General features: G+C 42.1%; 2 protein-coding genes and 2 long non-coding RNA genes across 29 annotated transcripts in view; 3 read left to right on the top strand and 1 right to left on the bottom strand.

Annotated features, from left to right (window-relative positions):
* The first annotated feature begins 143 nt into the window (after positions 1-143).
* On the top strand, positions 144-15,369 carry wls (Wnt ligand secretion mediator). Of its 3 annotated transcripts, XR_013304097.1 has the most exons (14): positions 144-733; positions 3,936-4,208; positions 6,227-6,351; positions 6,483-6,644; positions 6,759-6,895; positions 7,926-8,094; positions 8,170-8,267; positions 8,353-8,416; positions 9,015-9,158; positions 9,219-9,302; positions 10,080-10,248; positions 11,094-11,199; positions 14,410-14,560; positions 15,223-15,369. XR_013304097.1 is itself a non-coding variant. In XM_077614550.1 (13 exons), the coding sequence occupies exons 1-13, from the start codon at positions 628-630 to the stop codon at positions 15,224-15,226; spliced, it is 1,641 nt and encodes a 546-aa protein (XP_077470676.1). In that variant the 5' UTR covers positions 154-627; the 3' UTR covers positions 15,227-15,345. The 3 variants fall into 3 exon arrangements, 2 of the variants coding, with proteins under 2 accessions (XP_077470676.1, XP_077470675.1); XM_077614550.1 differs by lacking the exon at positions 14,410-14,560 and having other exon boundaries at positions 154-733; positions 15,223-15,345; XM_077614549.1 differs by lacking the exons at positions 14,410-14,560; positions 15,223-15,369 and having other exon boundaries at positions 160-733; positions 11,094-11,804.
* LOC144085362 (uncharacterized) lies at positions 15,352-19,369 on the top strand. 12 transcript variants are annotated; one of them, XM_077614546.1, is made up of 9 exons: positions 15,352-16,460; positions 16,926-17,951; positions 18,001-18,152; positions 18,328-18,367; positions 18,485-18,567; positions 18,676-18,709; positions 18,806-18,856; positions 18,938-19,063; positions 19,139-19,369. In XM_077614546.1, exons 1-8 carry the CDS (start codon positions 15,352-15,354, stop codon positions 18,957-18,959), a joined length of 2,517 nt encoding a protein of 838 aa, XP_077470672.1. In that variant the 3' UTR covers positions 18,960-19,063; positions 19,139-19,369. The 12 variants fall into 12 exon arrangements, with proteins under 12 accessions (XP_077470672.1, XP_077470673.1, XP_077470670.1 ...); XM_077614547.1 differs by having other exon boundaries at positions 18,433-18,567; positions 18,676-18,708; positions 18,840-18,856; positions 19,166-19,369; XM_077614544.1 differs by having other exon boundaries at positions 18,001-18,251; positions 18,356-18,367; positions 18,689-18,709; positions 19,166-19,369.
* A 2,140-nt stretch (positions 19,370-21,509) lies between these two features.
* LOC144085387 (uncharacterized) lies at positions 21,510-22,320 on the top strand. 3 transcript variants are annotated; one of them, XR_013304113.1, is made up of 5 exons: positions 21,511-21,579; positions 21,741-21,844; positions 21,910-21,994; positions 22,073-22,139; positions 22,197-22,320. It is a non-coding gene; the product is annotated as an uncharacterized LOC144085387 (long non-coding RNA). The 3 variants fall into 3 exon arrangements; XR_013304112.1 differs by having other exon boundaries at positions 21,510-21,579; positions 21,746-21,844; positions 22,073-22,320; XR_013304111.1 differs by having other exon boundaries at positions 22,073-22,320.
* Positions 22,321-22,658: 338 nt separating this feature from the next.
* The window catches only part of LOC144085386 (uncharacterized), a 50,447-nt gene continuing 48,564 nt past the window's right edge, over positions 22,659-24,541 (bottom strand). For 8 of the 11 annotated variants that reach the window (XR_013304106.1, XR_013304100.1, XR_013304109.1 and 5 more), the window contains 2 exons: positions 24,058-24,175; positions 22,659-23,904 (listed from right to left, as the gene is read on the bottom strand). This is a non-coding gene — a long non-coding RNA (uncharacterized LOC144085386). The remainder of the gene's footprint in view (positions 23,905-24,057; positions 24,176-24,541) is intronic. The other 3 variants (XR_013304103.1, XR_013304101.1, XR_013304102.1) reach the window with 3 other exon arrangements.

Here is a 24,541-nt window from a genome sequence, read left to right as displayed (position 1 = left end):
AGGTTCAATAGTAATGTGGCTCTTCATCCTTCTGCATTAGACGTCCAATCTATTTCAACTCGGTGAGTTGACAGTGAAAGGACCAAAAATGTCAAATTTTCACCAAAAGACTGACATTTTCTAACCAAAATGCCTGCCCAAAAACAAAGCATTTTGTACCAAAGCTTCATCATTTGAACACTTGCCGCCCCCCTCATCACTCCCTTCCACTGAATTGGACGCATATCGCCGTCAATGGCAGCTCCCATGGCGATGCAGGTCACGAAGTCCAAAAACAACATGATCTGCGACTTGAAACGACGGTTCTTTAAATAGCATCGACACAACGGAAAGGCTATGTATGATAGGCATCCAGCGGCATTTTAACCTGAAGCGGTGCTCCGCAAAACCTCTCCCCGCCACTCTGGTGCTCATTGGGGGATAAAACCGAGCGTCGCGTAGTCATGTGACCCCTGTTTTTTTTCCCAGTTTTTTTGTGTCTTCTCTTTTTCTTCCCTCGAAGTTGAAAGGCAGGAGCCCGAGCCGCCACTTTACTGCCCTTTCTTCCCACATTTGAACGCGAATGCATCGAATTAATCTCTTTTGAAGGAGCGACACCGTCCATTTCCCCCCCCTATCACAATCACAATGGCGGGAGCAATTATCGAGAACATGAGCACCAAAAAGTTGGTGATAGTAGGAGTTATACTGCTATTGTTCCAGGCGTTCGCCTTCATGGTCGGTGGATTAATTGGTAAGTTTTATTATTTACTTGTTCTTCGAGTGGGAATTTAACACTTTAATCGATTTGGGTGAGCTAACATGTACCTTTTTTTAAACGCCGAATGCTAACGCCGAAGCGAAAAGTTTGAGGTGATTCACGTGCCTGCGTAGTAGTAGTACTCGTGTTTAAGTCGTGTTTTTTGGACAAAGAAGAGAATTTAGGCGATGGGTGTTCACCTTTTTCGACTGCAAAATCACTGCTTTCTTATGACGGGGATAATTATCAACATATGAACAAGCCGGTACTGATTTTACGGCATTTGTATGTGCGTGGGGGTGGGGGGTGGTTGACTCCACCTGGAGTAAAAGTACAAATACTTGGGGTATAAAAATAGTTTAAAACTTGATGCAATTTCTTTGTTGTCCAATGCTATATTCGCTTATTAAAGACGGGATGCACAGAATTCAGATTTTTTTTATTACACTTGGATATTGGAAAGTGGTCTCAAACTTGTGGCCCGGGGGGCAACTATGGCCGCGGGACAATATTTTGCGGCCCCTGTTAGACATCCAAATGTAGTACTTAGTGTTACCACTATGTACTTTGACATGGTCAATACATAGTAAATAAATAATTAGAAATAATGTAATTCAATTGATTGAAGGATCAATTTAAAAACATTGCCGTATTTTCTGGACTATTAGTCACACTTTTATCATAGTTTGGCTTGGCCTTCAACGTATACTGAACTTTCTTTTGTTTTTAATTTCATCACTAACAGCCTGCTGAGTTGTTGTTTTTTAAAACTATAGCTATCTGAAAACCTCTTAAAAAGTTAATATGCCTATTTAGCCTTTTATTATTTTTATTTTAATACATAAGGTTTGTTTTTATTTTCTGATATATTAAGAAATCGCCCTAAAAAATGGAACGTAGTCTCCAGTGTGACGTGACAAATCAGGTTATTTGTTTTTAAAGTGAGCCGTGGTGGTGCATTGTAATGATGAATAATGAGAAACTTGCTAACTGGCTGCCATTATTAAATGCATTCTTTTTTTGATCATTTACTGTTTCTCCATGTTTCTTTCTTTTAAGACCAATTTTGCCAGCCTTCATGTCGTCTCACGTTTATGTGCTGCATGGTGCCCAAGGCAGCATCTCTACCTTCCTCTAACTCCCCCCGATGTGTCTCCCACTCTCCCCAAATCCCAGTGGCCTCCCAGGCAGCGCATTTGTGCTTTTTTCACCCCTACTCTTAGCTTCGGCGAACGAAGCGCGGGGACACGGATGGAGCTGTCACAGTTAAATCTTGTCTTCGGGGGGTTGCGTTGGGTTCACTGTCAAACTCCCTCAAATCCACCCACTCGCACTTAGAACGCACAGATGCACACATAAATGCTCAAGTTGAGCCCATGTGAAAGCCTTTCCTATTACTCTTGTCGCAATACTAACATTTTCAACTCTATCATACTCGCAAAAATACTATTTTATACAGTTTTCCATACTACAAAAAAAACTATATTTTGAATCAACCCTTTCGATTACCATTGATTAAAACTCTTTAGATGAGTCAATCACTATTACTAGACATCCACTCCATTGGCAGCAAACAAACAAAATGCATTGGCTGCCATCCCTCACACTTCCAATTAATTGGACTTCTACCAACGTCAATGCCAGATAAGTTAAACATGCGGCTTTTGTTGTTGTTGTTATTTCTTCTGCGTCATGCTAATGCCTTGCGTTAACGATGAAAATGCGAAGCTATCTCCCATTAATTTGTAGTGTAAATTTACATTTAAAACATGACAACACATTTCTTGCAAAAACAAATAACTGATTATCGATACTTTTCAATAGTTTTGATAATAATTTTCAACAGCCCTGTTACCTATATTGGTTTAATCCGGCATCGTCCCACTCGCTGACTAATTAGCCCGTTTGGTTCCCTTTCTGGCTAAGATGGTTTTAATGAAGCTGGATCCCTTTGTGTTTGTTTGGTGGCCCGGTGGCACTGGGGACAATTATTTAGAAAGGCCACCCCCGTACCCTCGTTTTCGAACAAACGCAGAGAACACGGCATGGGGTCGGCGGGCTGCGGGCTCGTCCATTATTCTGGACGCACTGTTGCGGATGCCGAAGCAGCCGCTGGGCCAAGGGTCACTAAACAATTGAACTCCAACGGGATTCAGATAACTGGATTTGGTTTACTTTGGCGTCCCTTTTCTCAGGGTTACTTTTAAGCATCGTTTGCTCCGACCCGATATTCCAAAAAATAGCCGCATCGGCTCGGGACAAAAACTAGTCGAAATGCATTTAAAATTCAATATCATCATTGGCAGCCAGTGTGAATTTTTAAAGCAGTCTTGTAACAATTCTAATTCAAAACTGTGACGCCTTAACAAACGCATGCTAATGTATTGACCAAAAAAAGTTAAACACAACCGAACTGGATCTGTAAGTCTAGTGAAGAAACGTTGCTGCGACCTAGATACTACCGATGTTTTGTTTCTTGCCCCTAGGTGACAATTGGCTCTCACACCATTCTTTTTCAATGATAGCGTCACATAACAAAGAATCGGCATTTTCCAGACGCCGCGAACACTCTGGGGAGGACTTTCTCAATGCCTAGGCACTTTAATTGGCGCAACCGGGAATGTTTAGTGGGGAAAACGCGAGTATTTTTTTTAATGCCCGTTGGCCCAAAAATGTTTTTTTAATAGTGTATTTTTAAATGGCAGTTTTAAAGAACCTGAAATGAAACGTGACAAACTAGACAGGAGGATTGTGTTAAGGTGATATCGAGTGGTATAGACACAAAGCTTTATGTAACTTGTTTTTGTTAATCGGTTGTTTTTTTTGTTATTGCGATTTGTCTTCTATTGCAAATTGACTTGCAGGAATTGGCCCATTTTTTATTTTGGGGGGGAATTGGCCAACAGGAATGTGAAGTGTTTTAATGCACACCACGTATCATTTGTGTGTTTCATATTACACTTTACCTCCACTCAAGTGTAACAGACGGCTCAAAAACAGGCTTTATTGAAGGACTCCTCAAAATTTGCCGAAGTGAAGTCAGCATTTGATGAGTTAATAAAGTAACAACTTATCACCAAAGTCGACCTTTTTCTCAATTTACGATTCTGATTCTAAAATTGCCCCGACCGATCTTTTAATAATAACGTTTAATGTTGTTAAACGGTGCGAACGGTTCTTGTTGTTTTCCCCCCAGCTCCCAGCCCCACCACCGCAGTCCACTACCTGGCCACCAAATGCGTGGACACGGTCAAGCATCGGCAAGAAACCAAGTGGTTCATGCCTTGGGGTCCCAACCAATGTGACAAGATCCGGAACCTTGAAGAGGCCACGGCCAAGAGGATCGAGGCCAACAACATTGTGTTTGCGGTGCACATTCCTCTGCCGAACAAGGAGATGAGTCCCTGGTTCCAGTTCATGCTGGTCATCCTGCAGTTTGACATTGCATTCAAAATGTACAACCAAATCGGTGAGTGACACCCCATTGACTCTTATTTTTAAAACCATCACAGCATTTGAGTTTAGCCCATTTCTAAGCACACAGCTCTGTGTGTTGCCATGATTTCCCTTCAGTGAGACTGTTTTGTAAACTAGACGTCATCACTCCCGTTCAGGGTGATGGAGTTCAGTATGTGTCACCGTGGGAGGGTACATGAATTACTTACTACTTCGCATTCATTCCTTGGTTCAAAATTTATACGCGATCGCTCCGATAGGAGGGAAGCTATTCTTGACAGCAAGTAGCTATTCGCGCTTTGAAAAAAAAAGTAGAAAAAAACAACTTTAAATGTATTTATGAGTCACCCTCTCTGACCCCGCTTGTCTAAATAGTCATGTCGCAGCACCGCTCAACTCTTCAGAGCAATTCCTGTGCCGACCTTGTCTGCCCGATTGAAGTGTTTAAGCAAAGTGGGGATTGTTTACTGTCTGGCAGCCAGACAGCTCAATGTGTCATTCAGCCTGGATCACAGACACATTTTTCTCTAATAGACTGAGGAACCTTTTGGATCATTCTGGCCTACGGCCAATCAATTCACTGTGTTAAGGAGTACAAATGTTTTTTAAAGAATGCTTAAATCACTCCAAAACTGCGTTATACTGGCTTCTGTAAGTTGTTTTTTTTCATTTTATTTTTTGTTGTTGTAGTTGTTCATCAAAACCTTAAGGGCGAATGAACATCCTAGTCAAAACGGAAAGAGGAGCATCCAACGCTATTTTAAGGGAATGGGACATCTATCATTGTCAATAGTTGTTAAAATTTTTGGATCATTCCCTATTGATTTTTTTTTCTTTTTGATTGCTTTTTTTGTTCTTTGTTAGTTCCTGCTCATTTGGGGGCATTTCCCGGTAACTTCCTGTTTTTTCTGGGGCATTTTAAGGTACCTTTTTAACTCCTTAGCTGCCATTGAAGGCGCTGTTTTGAGGAAAGGGGCCGAATGAACCAATCTGATTGCAGCTAGGAAATGGAGAAAAAGGCAGCAGCAGTCGCACACCCTTGATAAAAAAACAAAATCTCACTAAATTCTGGTTCTGCGGTGGCCTTGTCGAACAAAATGAATATGTTTAATTCCGTACTACGTACAGTATGAATGAGCTACAAAGAGACTGTCAGGCAGACCCACCAGTGGACCACTTTCGTACCTTTGACGCCGTACGCCAGTGGCTTGTTCTGTTGAGCCTGGACTTGGCAGGCAAGTATTTGCGGCAAAGATGATCATTGGCCTTATTAGGCGCTCCGCTCCACCCACCTGCGGCACCTCTTGGCTTAGCGCCAGCAAGAACACAGCTGTTGAGGAGGCTTAGTTTCCGTGGCGATGGCCACTGGGCTGGAGTGGAATGTTGCACAGACTGCCAGGCTAACTAACGGCAGCCCAGGGCGATACAGAGACGTCTCATCTGACTCGCTCGCTCGCTCTCCCTTCCCGCATTTTGCGCTTTCCCATGGCACGGGTTGGCGGGGTGCTTTCTCGTGGGAGGAGAGAACGCTTGGCTTTGTAATAGGATCTAAAGATGCTGTCTTAATAGCTGGGATTACGAGTTGGGTGCTGGGTTCTTGGAGGTCGTCTTAATGTGCTGCTGTAACAATTGGCGAGCAAACTGTACTGTATGAGGGGGCATGACTTGATGTTTCAAGTCAACCCATTTGGCTTGTCAAATTTTTTGGGGAAAAACAAAAAACAAGATTATCAGTTAAAAGTCAATCCTTGAATTATATTGGACTTTTCAACTCGATCAACATTGTCAAGTTGGTCAAAGTCAACTTTTAAGGAAACTGAATTTCAGTAGCACAGGCTTTGAACCAAAGTTGTTATTCATTAGAATGAAGAAAATCCAAAACTTAGACAATGACCGAAGCTATATTGTCATTTTCAAAATAAATATACTATTGCTTTTTTTTTCCAAATGTTTTTACATCAAAGTGACACATTGTCAATGTGACCGAAATGGCTTTGTTGGGTTTAAATCGGGTCTTATTTTTATCTCCAGAGGATGGCGCCATGGTTACCGTCGACGTGGGTCTGGCCTATCGAGACGATACAGTCAGCGAGTGGACGCAGATGGCTCACTCCTTTGAACAACGCAAGCTCAACTGCAATTTTACCATTACCAAGGTGCGTGGGAGCAAATGGATTTGGCAAAAGCCTTCATTTTCAAAGAGTTTTTGCCTATAGATATTAGCGTCCAGACTGTACTTTGCTCTCAGACGATTGTTTGTAACGAGTACCATTTTTCCGCTCTCCAGACATTTGAAAACGAGGGCCGTTACTACGAGTGCGACCTGCTGCCCTTCATGGAAGTGGGCAGCGTCGCTCACAAGTATTATCTCCTCAACATCCGTCTGCCCGTCAATGAGCACAAGAAGATCAACGTGGGCATCGGAGAAATAAAGGATATCCGACTTGTCGTAAGTTGACTCTTTGCAAATGAGCCTTGAGACCCACAAGGTCACCACATACATGTTTGTTATGCCAGCATGCTTAAAAAACATAACATGAATGTTTTTTTTGTTTGTTCCAAGGGAATCCACCAAAATGGAGGTTTCACCAAGGTCTGGTTTGCCATGAAGACCTTCCTCACACCCAGCATCTTAATCATCATGATCTGGTACTGGAGGCGGATCACACTCATGACTAGGCCTCCTGTGCTTTTGGAGAAGTAAGGCCGCTCTTAGAAATACTCTACCAAGGTCATCCGATTATTCCAATACTTCAAAGTTACTCTCCAGTCGGAGTGGAAAATTCCGTTTTGTATTCAGGTTGTCGATTATTGCAGTATTTGATACATTTCCTCATGGTGAGGAGTCCATTTTTGCGTCAAGTACCGCGTTGCAGCTAACGCATACGAGTGCGCGTTGGATTAGGGCGTCTACATCAAGAAGTCAAGGTCCATATTAACTATGAATGACATTTGCAAGTGGCTCAAGCAAGCAAACTCTGTGCATTTCAGGTCACTAAGATATGCAATGCGTTGCGTCTAAGGCACTTTGCCATATTGCTTAATAGCAGTAAAGTATGAGAAAACAAATAAGGTTTTCTCATGCTTGACCCAATTTAATAATCAAAGCTGCACACCGTATTTTTTTCCGACTATAAGTCGCACCTAAACACGAGGATTCACTCTTCGTTTTTCTGCCTCGAAGTAACAGAGGTCTTCACTTTGTTGCTTTTTCACACAGCGCATTCCTCACATACCACCCAAGTGAGGTTTCAGTCTAGAGTGGAGTCTGAAGGCCAATGATTTCCAACTTTTTTTAATTTTCGGTCCAAATGTTTCGACTCTTGAACTTGAAGTTGTGAGTTTGTTATCTAGCGTTCCAGAGGTTTTTGATAACAGGTTACAGGGGCTTCCTAATGGCATGCAGTGATCTCACTTGTTTTGCCTGCCACTTTGAGTTTTTTCCATCTGCTGGTGGCAAGTAGTGACCTGTCGGAAAGAAAAAAAGCCACATCTGTTTGCATGTCCCACTAGGACGATTTTTGTATTTCAGAAAGAGCATATTTTTTTATTTAAGTTGCACTAGGACTGCATCAGGAGGGTTAGGGTTACTGTAGTTCTATTTTTTTCTGGTGGTGGACCCACTCCCATAAAGCAGAAAATACCATTTGTTAGCATAACTGCGGTTGAAACTTTGAATGGTGGCAAATGTGCTTTTTAAAAAAAAAAAACCTTTTTTTTTTTTTACCAGAGTTATCTTTGCTCTGGGCATCTCCATGACGTTCATCAACATCCCAGTGGAATGGTTCTCCATCGGCTTCAACTGGACCTGGATGCTGCTTTTCGGAGACATCCGACAAGGCATTTTCTACTCCATGTTGCTGTCCTTCTGGATCATCTTCTGCGGGGAGCACCTCATGGTAACGACCTCCACATTTGGCGCCGTGTCATTTTTTTAAAATAGAAAACTTACATTTTGACTTCTCTTTTCTCAGGACCAAACGGAGAGGAATCGCTTCTCCGTGTATTGGAAGCAAGTCGGGCCCATCGTGTTTGGTTCTTTCTGTCTTTTTATATTTGACATGTGCGAACGGTGAGATGTTTTTTCTTGTTGTTTATTTTTTAACTCTGTTAAAGATGTTAAATATTGATGCAGCAATGTTTTTGTGTGTCAACAGAGGTGTCCAGTTGACAAACCCCTTCTACAGCATCTGGGCATCTGATGTTGGAACTGAACTGGCTGTATCCTTTTTCTATCGATATGCTTGGAAAATCTTGATAAAAGAGCCAACCGTTGGAAGGTGCTCTAAATTTTTCATGCTTTCTTGTTTTTCTCAGATGTTCCCCTTGACTAATGGGAAGAATAATTCAGTAATGCCATCTGTTTTGTTTTTTTACGTGTTTACTTCATATTTATGTGGAGAATTCCTATCTTAAATCATAGATGACAAACATAATGCATTTGTGGAAAGTAGATGTGTATTGATCTTGTTTCTTGCTAAAATACATTTTCCGTAGTCCCCAATGAAAAAAAAAACTGAGAATATTAACTTTTTTTTCCTTTAAAAAAAATGCACTTTTTAAACCAAATTAATTCATTAAAATGAATCAAATTAATTCATTAAAATGAATTAATGGTATCCTCAGTGCACTGTTGTCTGCCACAAATATTTGACTAATGGGCAACAACTTTCTCCTCTGTTTAATGTATTTTTAAATTAGAAAAATGAATCAATAGTAAATATTCACATGTTTTATTAAAACAAAAAAGGCAAATAGGCAATAGCAGTGAAACAGATGAAAACCAAAAGTAGTTTCTCCTTAACGACTGCCCCCTCAGATGGCCTTCATAATTGTGGCGGGGATTTGCGCCTGCCTCTACTTCCTCTTCCTCTGCTTCATGGTTTTCCAAGTGTTCCGCAACATCAGTGGGAAGAGGACTTCGCTGCCCGCCATGTCCAAAGCCAGACGCCTGCACTATGAGGTGTGTACTTTCGTCATCATTCAAACCACTTGAGTTGTAACCATGTCGTGTTTCTTACAGGGTTTGATTTTTAGGTTTAAATTTCTCATGTTGGTCACGCTGGCCTGTGCTGCCATGACCGTCATCTTCTTCATCATCAGTCAGGTGCGTCTTCCTCACGCAGAGTTGTCAACCATATTTGTGCTTTCCTGTAAAAATACCGTCTCTAATAGCTGCATCATCCAAATGGGGGGAAAAAACCCACACCAAATCGTCCTTACGAATTAGGGCTAACGGCCGCGAGAGCTAGCTAGCCCTAGCCTAGCAGAATGAATGCAATTTCAAAATAAACAAACGGTAGTCAGGAAATGTATTTCTGCTTTGGGGGAATTTTGTAACTTACATCTTAACCTGAAACGGTCATATGTTTGTGTTTTCTCGTAGACCGGCTAATGCAGGGGTGGCCAAACCGGTCCTCGAGGGCCGCTGTGGGTGCAGGTTTTTGTTCCAACCGATCCAGCCCAGGCACTTTGACCAATGAGATTTCTGCAGAAAACAAGAAGCACCTGACTGCAATCCACTGATTGCACTTGTAGGACACCAGATTGGTGAAAAGGTGTCCTCTTGATGGGTTGGAATGAAAACCCGCACCCACTGCGGCCCTTTGTGGAATAGTTTGGACAACCCTGGGCTAATGGGAAGGGTGACAACTTAAGACAAAATTGTGTGGGTGCGTGTGGGGTCGGTGCACGAACGACACCCACGACGGCAAAAAAACAAACAAATCCCAAGCATAATAGCAATTGTTTATTATTATCATTACAACTTTTCTCATTTCAAGTAGGAAGGCGAGATATAAAATGTTTTTTTTTTTTACTCTGACGGATTGCACTGGGTATTTTGCGGATCACTCATATAATGGACTTCACGTTGTCTGTTCAGGTGAACGAGGGTCACTGGCACTGGGGCGAACACACCGTGCAGGTGAACAGCGCCTTCTTCACGGGCATCTACGGAATGTGGAACCTGTATGTATTCGCCATCATGTTCTTGTACGCGCCCTCTCACAAACGTTACGGAGACGACCAATCGAGTGGACAGTGCATCACCGGTAACGACATCACTTTCTCAAATTAGTCCTCAACGTTCACTGTACTTGATCCTTTTGCCCGAACTCTTCTAACACTCTTTCAATGACAGGAAGGCTTCACCAACCTGCTCCGCTGTGTCTCAAAAATGATTTTGGCACTCGGACACCAACAGTCTGAGAGAGCACTTTAAAATTTGGCAAGATAAGATTTTACAGCACCTGGTATTGCCAAGCTGGGATTTGAACCCAGGACACCAGAGTTGTGAGGCAGACGCACTAACTACTGAGCTAATGCCTCTTGGTAACATAAGAGTTTAGGGCACCTGATATTCCCAGGCAGTCTCCCATCCAAGTACTAACCAGGGCTTAACTTCCAAAATGAGCCACTTTATCGGGGTAGTATGCCATAAGCCCAACTAGGACATGAGATCTGATATTTTGAGTAGCACCTATCATTTTAGCAAAGGCTAACTTTGACCTGTTTAGTGGAGATTTTTCATTGAGTTTGGACTGCAACTACAGGGTGTTCCAAAATGTTTGAGTCCATTTGGTAAGCCAATCATTTTGAGACAGTGGAGCAGGTTGGTGAAGCTTTCCTGCCATTTCTTTGAAAGTGAAGGGCATTTTTTATAACCTGAAAAGATAAAAGTTTGGAACACCCTTTGAATGAATTCCAGGCAGAAAAGGCACTGTCATTAGTTTGAGATTTTTGAAACACAGTCAATGTTAGCAAAATGAATGATTTGGTGGGGACTTCCCTGAGTCCCTTCTTGGCAGGGTAGGAGAGTTGGAGTGGCTTCTTTCCAGCTTTTGTGCAAGGCAACATGGAGATGACTCAGTACTGTCAATGCTCTGGATTTGTGCAGGAGAAGCTTCAGCAAACAGTGGCGAGGACATCCAGCTGACGACCACCATCACTCACGTGGACGGTCCCACCGAGATCTACAAGATGACAGGAAAAGAGGCCCAAGAGTAACTCTTATTCACTCATGCCTTTACCTTTATTATCAACATTTCCAGCTGCATACTGTACATAAGTTACATTTTTTTTCAAGCAGCAAGAGTGCGTCTTGCATGAACTTTAAAAGCTAAGGTTACTATTTTTGCGGGTAGCCGACACCCTTAGATCGAGTCATTTTCATTTCACGTAAGCTACATTTCATACTCGCTGCATACCGTTGTCGTTTTGAATGTTACACTACGATTGGCGCCAAGGCCAGGTTCTTGAGCGCTACTGCATATGGATTCCCAATGTTACATTTAAGTGTGTTTGGCACTGCAGTTGAACTCCAATGACACTACGTCTGCTCCAAAATAGGAATACAAAGCAAGTGTTTTCATTTACAAGACTAAAACACGGGAAATTTCTCAACAACGTTCCTACTGTTAAGAATGATTTCATGTTATTTAATAAATTAACATTGGCTGTCATTGACGGTGATTGAACGTCTATTGGCACTAAAACATGATCATTCACTGCCACTTTTGTTGTTGTTGATTTTAAGACAAAGTACGTACATAATGTGTATTGTTAGACGAGTGGTGTTTCGTTTCTATTAAATATTATCAAGGGGAAATGTAAAGTCTAGGCTTTCATTTCAAACTATTCCAGAAAATGTAGGTTTTCCTAAAGAGCAAGCTTTCCACAATACTAGTGTCCTACAAGTGCAATCAGTGGATTGCCGTCAGGTGCTTCTTGCAGCCCAACCCCCGTTGCTTCAACTGAGTCCGAGTGTGTGCTGGATGTTTCGGAACAAAATGCTGGCCCAACCCACAGCGGCCCTCGAGGACCCCTGTTGCAGACTCTCCAAGCCAGTCCAAGTCTTTTTCTGGACCTATTGTAAACGTTGGCCATCAAAATGCAGACTTTTGACCATTTTGACTCATTTAAGAGCACCTTTGTTGAATGATATTTTACCCATTTCATTATATGCAGCGGTGTATGATGACACTAAAGGCTTTTCATTTGATGTAAAGGCATAGCATCCCATAAAACTAAGCTTTCATTTCAAACTATTCCACAAAATGTAGGTTTTCCTAAAGAGCAAGCTTTCCACAATACTAGTGTCCTACAAGTGCAATCAGTGGATCGGCGTCAGGTGCTTCTTGCAGCCCAACCCCCGTTGCTTCAACTGAGTCCGACCGAGTCTGTGCTGGATGTTTCGGAAAAAAAATGCTGGCCCAACCCACAGCGGCCCTCGAGGACCCCTGTTGCAGACTCTCCAAGCCAGTCCAAGTCTTTTTCTGGACCTATTGTAAACATTGGCCATCAAAATGCAGACTTTTGACCATTTTGACTCATTTAAGAGCACCTTTGTTGAATGATATTTTACCCATTTCATTATATGCAGCGGTGTATGATGACACTAAAGGCTTTTCATTTGATGTAAAGGCATAGCATCCCATAAAACTAAGCTTTCATTTCAAACTATCCCACAAAATCTAGGTTTTCATAAAGAGCAAAGCTTTCCACAATACTAGTGTCCTACAAGTGCAATCAGTGGATCGGCGTCAGGTGCTTCTTGCAGCCCAACCCCCGTTGCTTCTACAAACCCTTTGCCCACCCCCAGCTAATTGGTGACGGCGAGGAGGTGATCGTTACGATCCGTCCCAAAAAATGGCAAATGAAAAAGCACTATGTAAACGCTAAACGATTATCCCCCGACTTCAACCCAGCCGGGAAGAAAAATATCATGGAACATTTCAGGATGAATACTTTTAGAGTGACCTCTTACAAAAAAAACAACAACAATCGCCTCCGCCAAGGACCTTTTTCAATTTAACTTTACATGACAGATCTCCAATCCATACATATTGCGGACATACGGTTAAATAAATGGTCAGGGGAAAATGTATGATGACGCAGAAATTATTATTTTTGCCTTGACGGAGACACTGGTGGCGATTGTTAAACAACTTTAAAAATGTTTCAAGGGAAAAAAAGCCTTACTATACAGCAGGGGTCGGGAACCTTTTTGACAAAGAGAGCCATAAACAATTCATATTTTCAAACATTATTCCTTGAGAGCCATACTCAGAATTTAAAAGTAAAAATACATGAAAATGTGTGCATTTATTAATCATTTCACCATTTTGAAAGTAAAAAAGTCTTAATTCTTTTAAGAATATTTTTTCACTGCTGCTAATCAATGAGTATCAATGAGAGTAAGCATGCAGAAGAGTATAATGAAGAAAAATTATGATTAAAAATGCGCTAAAGATAGTGTCGGCGCCAGTGTGACGCTCTCATTGGTGTGTTCGGGGCTTAGGTGGTCTCTCACCAGCGGTTCCCATATTTTACCACACAGATTAGCAGAGAGCCATATACACCCATCAAAAGAGCCACATATGGCTCCCGAGCCATAGGTTCCCTACCCCTGCTATACAGTGTGCTTGTTTTCTGGGAGTTTCCACTGTTTGTAAATCCAGCTGGCAGTTTTAGCCAGCGGTGATGACAGATTTTAGCTCCTGGATGCCACAAATTAGTCATAATGGTTGGACTCGTCATTTTCTCTTCCTAAAAATCCAAAAGTTGATATGTATTTGACTATTTGACTGCGGTTTCAAAGTAAACCATCACACATACACACACACACGCGCGCACAGACGCGCGCACAGACCCGCGCGCACAGACACGCGCGCGCACAGACACACGCGCGCGCACAGACACGCGCACAAACACAGACACGCGCACAGACACAGATACGCGTGTAATGGTTTACTTTAAAACCACAGTCAAATAGTCAAGTACATATTGACTTTTGGCTTTTAAGGACGAGAATATATATATATATATATATATATATATATATATATATATATATATATATATATATATATATATATATATATATATATGGGTTCAATAAAACTGAATACAGCAGTTTCAAATTAAACCATTACACACACACATATATATATATATATATATATATATATATATATATATATATATATATATATATATATATATATATATATATATATATATATATATATATATATATATGTGTGTGTGTGTAATGGTTTATACTGTATTCAGTTTTATTGATTTGAGAATACACATCTCTTTGGTAGCTATACAAAATAGCTCTGGTCCATCTTATGGTGCCGATATAATTCCGTTTTTCAAAATAAATCATTCATTGATTCAATAATTTTCCGCACCGCTTTACTTCGCAGGGGTTGCAGGGATGCTGGAGCCTGTCACGGCCAACTATGGCTTGCCAGCCAATCACAGGGCACTGAGACGAAAACACGCTGATTAACTTCAAATGACTTCAGGTGGTGGGGCTAGGCACACTGTATCGCAGACCTATTGCACGCCAGTCAGGTATAACAATGGTTTTAACATTTATTTTAATGTCTTACGAGTTAGTTGCTTGTTATAATGAACAAGTGTGCGTTTATTTTGATGTCTTACGAGTTACTTACTTGTTATAGTGAACAAGTGTGCCTTTAGTTTGAGCTGAAGATCGCCATGTTGAGCTCCGCTAAGCAAGCATGGGTTAAGGTTAAACCTCAAGCTTAAATTTTAATGTTATTTTGCTAAATTATGTATTGGGAAAGTATTCATAAGAACCGAGCGGTGTTCTTAACGCGGTGGTTATTGTTACGGGATTCCAACTGTCTTTTTTTGTGTGGAAATATCATGCTAATGAGCGATTAGCACGAGGCTAGCGCTAGCCGCGAGTGGCTAATCGCTACGCTAGCAGGGAGTCCACGTAGTGCTTCTAACTGTACTTTATTGTGGATGCTAAATGAGCGTTAGTTAAGCTAATGTTCATACTCCTATGATTTTGTTTGTAAAAATACACTTATTTGTCGGTGCGAATGGGCTCAAAGTTTTGGTTAATGATGTTAAATGCAAATGTGATTGATTGACACACATTGTATGGCATGCACTTGTTGTAGTGTATGTACACGATGGAATTAAGGCTATAAATGTTTGTTTAGAAAGCAGACTAAACTCTGTCCCTGTGTGGCTTTTTTAAGTTGACGGACATCTTCCTGGACAGCGGCTTGAGTTCTAAAAGGCCTGGGGCCACCTGGTCTGACTGCACCACGCCGGCCTGGCTCAGTACCTCCGGGACACTAAAGTGAAGTTCAACCTGGACGCCATGGATGGACGGACAGCATGGACGGACGGACGGACGGCATGGACGGACGGACGGCATGGACGGACGGACGGCATGGACGGACGGACGGCATGGACGGACGGACGGCATGGACGGACGGACGGCATGGACGGACGGACGGCATGGACGGACGGCAGGGACGGACGGCATGGATGGACGGCACGGACGGACACTTTTTTACCGGTGGACTTTTGGACACTTTTTTACCGGTGCAGGTAAGTATTTTGGTCTTTTGAGTTTTGATTTGTGGACACTTTTCTCCCTAGTGGAGTTTTGGACACTTTTTGGACACTTTTCTCCCCAGTGGAGTTTTGGACACTTTTTCTCCCCAGTGGAGTTTTGGACACTTTTTGGACACTTTTTCTCCCCAGTGGAGTTTTGGACACTTTTTCTCCCCAGTGGAGTTTTGGACACTTTTTCTCCCCAGTGGAGTTTTGGACACTTTTTCTCCCCAGTGGAGTTTTGGACACTTTTTCTCCCCAGTGGAGTTTTGGACACTTTTTCTCCCCAGTGGAGTTTTGGACACTTTTTCTCCCCAGTGGAGTTTTGGACACTTTTTCTCCCCAGTGGAGTTTTGGACACTTTTTCTCCCCAGTGGAGTTTTGGACACTTTTTCTCCCCAGTGGAGTTTTGGACACTTTTTCTCCCCAGTGGAGTTTTGGACACTTTTTCTCCCCAGTGGAGTTTTGGACACTTTTTCTCCCCAGTGGAGTTTTGGACACTTTTTCTCCCCAGTGGAGTTTTGGACACTTTTTCTCCCCAGTGGAGTTTTGGACACTTTTTGGACACTTTTTCTCCCCAGTGGAGTTTTGGACACTTTTTCTCCCCAGTGGAGTTTTGGACACTTTTTGGACACTTTTTCTCCCCAGTGGAGTTTTGGACACTTTTTGGACACTTTTTCTCCCCAGTGGAGTTTTGGACACTTTTTTACCCGTGGACGTTTGGACACTTTTTTTACCCGTGGATTTATGGACACTTTTTTACCGGTGCAGGTAAGTATTTTGGTTTTTTGAGTTTTGATTTGTGGACACTTTTCTCCCTAGTGGAGTTTTGGACACTTTTTGGACACTTTTCTCCCCAGTGGAGTTTTGGACACTTTTTCTCCCTAGTGGAGTTTTGGACACTTTTTGGACACTTTTTCTCCCCAGTGGAGTTTTGGACACTTTTTCTCCCCAGTGGAGTTTTGGACACTTTTTCTCCCCAGTGGAGTTTTGGACACTTTTTCTCCCCAGTGGAGTTTTGGACACTTTTTCTCCCCAGTGGAGTTTTGGACACTTTTTCTCCCCAGTGGAGTTTTGGACACTTTTTCTCCCCAGTGGAGTTTTGGACACTTTTTCTCCCCAGTGGAGTTTTGGACACTTTTTCTCCCCAGTGGAGTTTTGGACACTTTTTCTCCCCAGTGGAGTTTTGGACACTTTTTCTCCCCAGTGGAGTTTTGGACACTTTTTGGACACTTTTTCTCCCCAGTGGAGTTTTGGACACTTTTTCTCCCCAGTGGAGTTTTGGACACTTTTTGGACACTTTTTCTCCCCAGTGGAGTTTTGGACACTTTTTGGACACTTTTTCTCCCCAGTGGAGTTTTGGACACTTTTTGGACACTTTTCTCCCCAGTGGAGTTTTGGACACTTTTTTACCCGTGGACGTTTGGACACTTTTTTTACCCGTGGATTTATGGACACTTTTTTACCCGTGGATTTATGGACACTTTTTTACCGGTGCAGGTAAGTATTTTGGTTTTTTGAGTTTTGATTTGTGGACACTTTTCTCCCCAGTGGAGTTTTGGACACTTTTTCTCCCCAGTGGAGTTTTGGACACTTTTTGGACACTTTTTCTCCCCAGTGGAGTTTTGGACACTTTTTCTCCCCAGTGGAGTTTTGGACACTTTTTCTCCCCAGTGGAGTTTTGGACACTTTTTCTCCCCAGTGGAGTTTTGGACACTTTTTCTCCCCAGTGGAGTTTTGGACACTTTTTGGACACTTTTTCTCCCCAGTGGAGTTTTGGACACTTTTTGGACACTTTTTCTCCCCAGTGGAGTTTTGGACACTTTTTGGACACTTTTTCTCCCCAGTGGAGTTTTGGACACTTTTTGGACACTTTTTCTCCCCAGTGGAGTTTTGGACACTTTTTGGACACTTTTTCTCCCCAGTGGAGTTTTGGACACTTTTTGGACACTTTTTCTCCCCAGTGGAGTTTTGGACACTTTTTGGACACTTTTTCTCCCCAGTGGAGTTTTGGACACTTTTTGGACACTTTTTCTCCCCAGTGGAGTTTTGGACACTTTTTGGACACTTTTTCTCCCCAGTGGAGTTTTGGACACTTTTTGGACACTTTTTCTCCCCAGTGGAGTTTTGGACACTTTTTGGACACTTTTTCTCCCCAGTGGAGTTTTGGACACTTTTTGGACACTTTTTCTCCCCAGTGGAGTTTTGGACACTTTTTGGACACTTTTTCTCCCCAGTGGAGTTTTGGACACTTTTTGGACACTTTTTCTCCCCAGTGGAGTTTTGGACACTTTTTGGACACTTTTCTCCCCAGTGGAGTTTTGGACACTTTTTGGACACTTTTCTCCCCAGTGGAGTTTTGGACGCGGACGGCACGGATGCCACGGACGCCACGGACGCCACGGACGCCACGGACGGACGGCACGGACGGCACGGACGGCACGGACGGCACGGACGGCACGGACGGCACGGACGGCACGGACGGCACGGACGGCACGGACGGCACGGACGGCACGGACGGCACGGACGGCACGGACGGCACGGACGGCACGGACGGCACGGACGGCACGGCACGGACGGCACGGACGGCACGGACGGACGGCACGGACGGCACGGACGGACGGCACGGACGGACGGCACGGACGGACGGACGGCACGGACGGACGGCACGGACGGACGGCACGGACGGACGGCACGGGCGGACGGCACGGGCGGACGGCACGGACGGACGGCACGGGCGGACGGCACGGACGGACGGCACGGACGGACAGAGGGATCAAGGTGAGTGCAAAATTCAGCACACCTTGCTAAAAAAATGTAATTAATTTATTGGAAAAATTTCAAAGACTTTAACCTTTTTTTCCCCCGTGGACTTTTGGGCATGAACGGACGGCAAAGATGGACGGCAAGGACGGACGGCAGGGACGGACGGCAGGGACGGACGGCAGGGACGGACGGCAGGGACAGACGGAGGGATCAAGGTGAGTGCAAAATTCAACACACTTTGCCCCCAAAAAAATATAGGAAAATGTTCAAAGACTTGAACTTTTTTTCTCCTCTGCGGACTTTTGGGTATGGACGGACGGCAGGGACGGACGGCAGGGACAGACAGAGGGATCAAGGTGAGTGCAAAATTCAGCACACTTTGCAAAAAAAAATTCCTTAAATTATTGGAAATTTCCAAAAGCTATAACTTTTACCCCCCCCGCGGACTTTTGGGCGTGGACGGACGGCACGGACTGATGGACGACAGGGACAGAGACAACTGCGGTGAGTCGGCCACGCCCGCCGGCCCGTGCCGTCGTCCAATCGCAAGCCGAGCCCATTCCACCCGTGTTTGCTCTCTTTCAGCGTGCTTCACGGGTACGTGTAAACTAGGAGTCTTGAGGCCCTGTCGTTGGTGTTAGTGACTGGCGGCCATCTTACGACAGACACTCTGAATTGGCTCAATTCTTCAAACGTTTTGGTTGGATGGAGGTAAGTGATCCAAGATGGCGGCGCGGGTGGATGCAGCTGGCTCTTGCTCTCCAGTTTGGTGTTTTGTTTCCTCAGTCTTGTCGTTGGTTGCTAATCTGCCAGGCAAACCTTTTCTACAGTCGCCAGGATTTGGTTGCTCTCGGGAGGAGATGCCATAAATCCATCAGAGCAGATTGCCAACGAACCTGCCGCATGTCCCCGAGGACATCTCGAGACGACCAATTTCGTCATACGCTGCTGTGTATGATGACAATTAGGCTTTTGATGATTCGATGATGATGATCAAGCCCATGTCTGAACAGTTAGCAATCCCTCATTTTCTGTTGCTTTGGGGATATTTTTGCGCCACTTCCTCTTGATTTTGAGGGAATTGATCGCATCACTCACGTTAAAAAAAAGATAGGGTTGTTGGAAAAAATATTATAGAAAATAATTCAAATTCACAAGACGGGGAAGACGTGCTGGCGGCTGTCATGGAGTTCCGTGCGCATCGGTCGCGCCATGCAGGCAAGCCCCGCCCCCCCAGGGATGGAATTTGGCCGTCCGTCCGCTTAATCGGGTCTTTGCTTTCAGCTGGACGAGAGCGGGAAGTCGGTCTTCACCATTCTGTGGGGGGACGTGGCCGCTGAATTGAGGAAGGTGAAGAACTGCGTCATCTGTTACGGTGGGTAGCCACAAGAGATTTGGTCGGGGGAAAAAAGGCTTTTCTCTGTCCATGAATCGTTAGGCTTTTTTTTTCTAAAAAATGACAATGTATACATAGTCATTTTTTTGGAAAGAAGGCTTACAATAGATGGTCGTTTTTTTTTTTTTTTTAAAGCCTTATACATTGTTTTTGTTTTAAAGCCTTACAAAAAAAAGCCTTAAAAATGACCATGTATAGTAAAGCTTTATTCTTAAAAAAATATATAGTATATATAGTAAGGCTTTTTTTCCTAAAAAATAACATAATATAGTAAGGCTTTAAAAAAAAAAAACGACATAGTATAGTAAGGCTTTTTTTCTTAAAAAAAACGACAAAGTATGGTAAGGCTTTTTTATTAAAAAACGACATAGTATAGTAAGGCTTTTTTCCCTAAAAAAGGACATAGCATAGTAAGGCGTTTTCCCCCTAAAAACGACATAGTATAGTAAGTCTTTTTTTCTTAAAAAAACGACAAAGTATGGTAAGGCTTTTTTCTTTAAAAAAATGACATAGTATATAGTAAGGCTTTTTTTCTTAAGAAAAAAACGACAGTATAGTAAGGCTTTTTTTTAAAATTAAAAAACGACATTTTAGTAAGGCTTAAAAAAAAGACAGATAGTAAGGCTTTTTTTAAAATTAAAAAACGACAGATAGTAAGGCTTTTTAAAATTAAAAAACGACAGATACTAAGGCTTTTTAAATTAAAAAATGACAGATAGTAAGGCTTTTTTTAATTAAAAAACGACATAGTATAGTAAGGCTTTTTTTTTTTAAAAACGACATAGTATAGTAAGGCTTTTTTTCTCAAAAAACAACATAGTATAGTAAGGCGTTTTTATTAAAAAAACGACAGTATAGTCAAGCTTTTTCTTAAAAAACGACATAGTATAGCAAGGCTTTTTTCTTAAAAAAACAACATAGTATAGTAAGGCTATTTTTTCTTAAAAAAACGACATAGTATAGTAAGGCTTTTTTTCTTAAAAAAACGACATAGTATAGTAAGGCTTTTTTTCTTAAAAAACGACATAGTATAATAAGGCTTTTTTAATTAAAAAAACGACATAGTATAGTAAGGCTTTTTTTCCTTAAAAAACGACAGTATAGTAAGGATTTTTTTCCTAAAAACGACATAGTATAGTAAGGCTTTTTTATTTAAAAAAAACGACATAGTATAGTAAGGCTTTTTTCTTAAAAAACAACATAGTATAGTTAGGCTTTTTTTTCTTAAAAAACGACATAGTATAGTAAGGCTTTTTTTCTTAAAAAACGACATAGTATAGTAAGGCTTTTTTTTAAAAAACGACATAGTATAGTAAGGCTTTTTTTCTTAAAAAACAACATTGTATAGTAAGGCTTATTTACTTAAAAAACGACAGTTTAGTAAGGCTTTTTTTCTTTAAAAAATGACAGAATAGTTAGGCTTTTTTAAAATTAAAAAACGACATAGTATAGTAAGGCTTTAAAAAAAACGACAGATAGTAAGGCTTTTTTTAAATTAAAAAACGACATATTATAGTAAGGCTTTTTTCTTGCAAAACGACATAGTATAGTAAGGCTTTTTTTCTTAAAAAACGACATAGTATAGTAAGGCTTTTTTCTTTAAAAAAACAACATAGTATAGTAAGGCTTTTTTTTTTAAAACGATATACTATAGTAAGGCTTTTTTTCTTAAAAAACGACATAGTATAGTAAGGCTTTTTCTTAAAAAAAAAGACATGGTATAGTAAGGCTTTTTTCTTTAAAAAAATGATCTTTCTGACAGGATGGAGTAGTTTTGGGACCAGCTTGTGGATGAAGCGCCGCCCCGACCGGTCGCCTTTGTATTGACTCGGTATGTGATGTCTTGCCTTGTTGCAGCGATCCTAGTGCGTGTGCATAGCCACATCCCCTTACAAAATAGTTTTTCGAATGAAACATTTTTTTTTTATAAATCAAAGTCAAGGTCACATAATAGAACAAGAGATACTTTGCTGTCAACTTTTATTTTTTCAGATGAGTGACAACGTCAAAAATGGATGACTTGTGGGATGGACAGTCTTCCAACGAAAAGGTTTCCCAAAGGAAAGCGAGAGTGAGGACACCTGAAGACAAAAAAAGTAAGTTTAAAAGAGACATTCTTGTTGCTCTGCAGAAAATATTTCTTTCCTTTTGTTTTTCTTAGACTCACTTGTGGATGTTGATTTCACCAAGGGGCTGACGCGGTAGGAATTCCAGCTTTCTTTTAAAATGCCAGAATTGTCAAGAGTGTAAGTCCTTTTGGCCCACTAAACAAGATTTGAGTACAGTCACACATTCTTAACCATTTTGTGACTTTTGTCTTGCAGGACTTAACTGGACCTTAAAGCTGCCCAAAAAAGACGCAGGATTTCTTCATTTTGACCCAAAAATGAGGTATAGTGCCTACTTGCATGGATTGAATCCCACATCCTTCAAGTTTTCACTCTTCAGCTCAACAGGATACTTGGCATCAATAGCAGAGCACTAACTTACCATACAAAAGGTAATGGGTTGGATTCCCCGCCTCCTCCAACTTGTTACTGTTCCAGTCAAATAAAAACTGAGTGGGCACACAGGACTGTACCTATTAAGGAGATGGCTTATACACTTAATTAAATGAGTCGAGCGCCCCCTCAGCGCAAAGACTTAGCCGGTCGAAGTTTAGTGGGACGGTGGGAGGGCCCAATAGCGCGCGGGGTAAGTATGTGCACAGTAGAGTTTGTGCCTACCACCGAGTGGAAGCCGGTTCGCGTCCCGCAGACGTACTCTTGGTGCCTCTCCCCGCCTTCGGCGGGGAGAGACACCTGCGACATAAGACAAATTACCTTTTACTAAAATAAACTTTAAAAATTAAATTTTACATTTAAACATTACATCAAAATTAGTTAAAAGATTTGGCTTAAAAAAACAATAGACAAGAAAACTTTTATTGGACAGGACCATGCTGAGTACGGAGGCGGCTTACACACTTAGCCAAAATCACTCCAGCACCCTCTTACCGAAAAGACTTGGCCGGTCGAACTTTAGTGGGTGTGTGGGTGGGCCCCTTGGCGCACACAGTAGAGTATGCGCCTACCACCGAGTGGAAGCTGGTTCGCGTCCCGCAGACGTACTCTTGGTGCCTCTCCCGCCTTCGGCGGGAGAGACACCTGCGACATAAGATAAATTACCTTTTACTAAAAAACCTAAAAAATAAATTTTACATTTAATCATTACATCCAGATTTGTTAAAATACTTAGCCTAAAAAATCAAAACACTTAGCCAAATTACGACCATGCTGAGTGAGGGAGGTGGCTTGCACACTTAGTCAAATGAGTCGAGTTCCCTCTTACCGAAAATACTTGGCCGGTCGAAGTTTAGTGGGTGTGTGGGTGGGCCCCTTGGCGCACACAGTAGAGTATGCGCCTACCACCGAGTGGAAGCTGGTTCGCGTCCCGCAGACGTACTCTTGGTGCCTCTCCCCGCCTTCGGCGGGGAGAGACACCTGCGACATAAGACAAATTACCTTTTGCTAAAATAAACTTTAAAAAATTAAATTTTACATTTAAACATTGCATCAAAATTAGTTAAAAGAATTGGCCTACAAAAACAAAAGACAAGAAAACTTTTATTGGACAGGACCATGCTGAGTAGGGAGGCGGTTTACACACTTAGCCAAAATCACTCCAGCGCCCTCTTAGCGAAAATACTCAGCCAGTTGAAGTGTAGTGGGAAGGTGGGAGGGCCCTTTAGCACACACAGTAGAGCATATGCCTACCGTCGAATGGAAGCTGGTTCGCTCCCCACCTGCGACAAAAGACTCATTACCTTTTACTAAAAAACATTTCAAAATTAAATTTTACATTTAAACATTACATCAAAATTAGTTAAAAGAATTGGCCTAAAAAAACAAAAGACACTGGCTATTAGCTAGGATTTCAAATAAGCCACCCAAACTTTTATTGGTTGCCATTCCCACCACAACCGCCGGCTGTCGAAGAACCGCATGGTGGCGTTGTTCTGCCAGTCGCCCTCGTCCACATCCACGTATGCCGAATGACGCGGACACACCTCAAACCCACGGCTGTCACCGGGTGAGGCAAGCAGGACTTGACTTGTCGATCGGTCGGCTGCACCCATTCTTCTCCTCCCGCTCCTCTTCCACGTTGTCCAATGCATCTGTCATGACACAAAGACAATTATTTCTCAACAGGGAAAAAACCCTTTGTATACTATGTCGTTTTTTGAGAAAAAAACCCTTACTATACTATGTCGTTTTATGGAAAAAAAAGCCTTACTATACCATGTTGTTTTTAAGGAATAAAGACTTACTATACAGTGCGTGGTTGTCCGTCTCCTTGTACCCTAAGATCGTCTGGCCACCGATTCAGGATGTCCCCCGCCTCTGGCCTGGAGACAAATGGGATTGGCTCCAGCATCCCCCGCTACCCTAATGAGGATAAAGCAGTTCAGAAAATGAGATGAGGCTTACTATACATGGTCTTTTTTTTTAAAAGCCTTACTATACTATGTCGTTTTTTTTTTTAGGAAAAAAAAGCCTTACTATACTATGTCGTTTTTTAGGGAAAAGACCCTTTCTATACTATGTCGTTTTTTAAGAAAAAAAAAACCTTACTATACTATGTCATTTTTAGGGAAAAAAGCCTTACTATACTATGTCGTTTTTTAGGGAAAAAAGCCTTACTATACTATGTCGTTTTTCAGGGAAAAAACCCTTTCTATACTATGTCGTTTTTTAAGAAAAAAAAAACCTTACTATACTATGTCGTTTTTAGGGAAAAAAGCCTTACTATAC

This window comes from Stigmatopora argus, chromosome 12 (assembly GCF_051989625.1).
Source record: "Stigmatopora argus isolate UIUO_Sarg chromosome 12, RoL_Sarg_1.0, whole genome shotgun sequence".
NCBI lineage: Eukaryota > Metazoa > Chordata > Actinopteri > Syngnathiformes > Syngnathidae > Stigmatopora > Stigmatopora argus.
The sequence above is the reverse complement of the archived record's forward strand: the minus strand, read 5'-3'. Positions and strand labels throughout refer to the sequence as shown.

Coding starts and splice junctions, on each gene's coding strand:
- wls (XM_077614550.1), top strand. CDS start 628: ATGGCGGGAGCAATTATCGAGAACATGAGCACCAAAAAGTTGGTGATA. Junction 734..3,935: donor CATGGTCGGTGGATTAATTG/GTAAGTTTTATT, acceptor TTTTCCCCCCAG/CTCCCAGCCCCACCACCGCA. Junction 9,159..9,218: donor CCAGACGCCTGCACTATGAG/GTGTGTACTTTC, acceptor TGTTTCTTACAG/GGTTTGATTTTTAGGTTTAA.
- LOC144085362 (XM_077614536.1), top strand. CDS start 15,352: ATGGACGGACAGCATGGACGGACGGACGGACGGCATGGACGGACGGAC. Junction 17,952..18,000: donor TCCCCAGTGGAGTTTTGGAC/GCGGACGGCACG, acceptor CGGACGCCACGG/ACGGACGGCACGGACGGCAC. Junction 18,568..18,650: donor GGACAGACGGAGGGATCAAG/GTGAGTGCAAAA, acceptor TCTCCTCTGCGG/ACTTTTGGGTATGGACGGAC.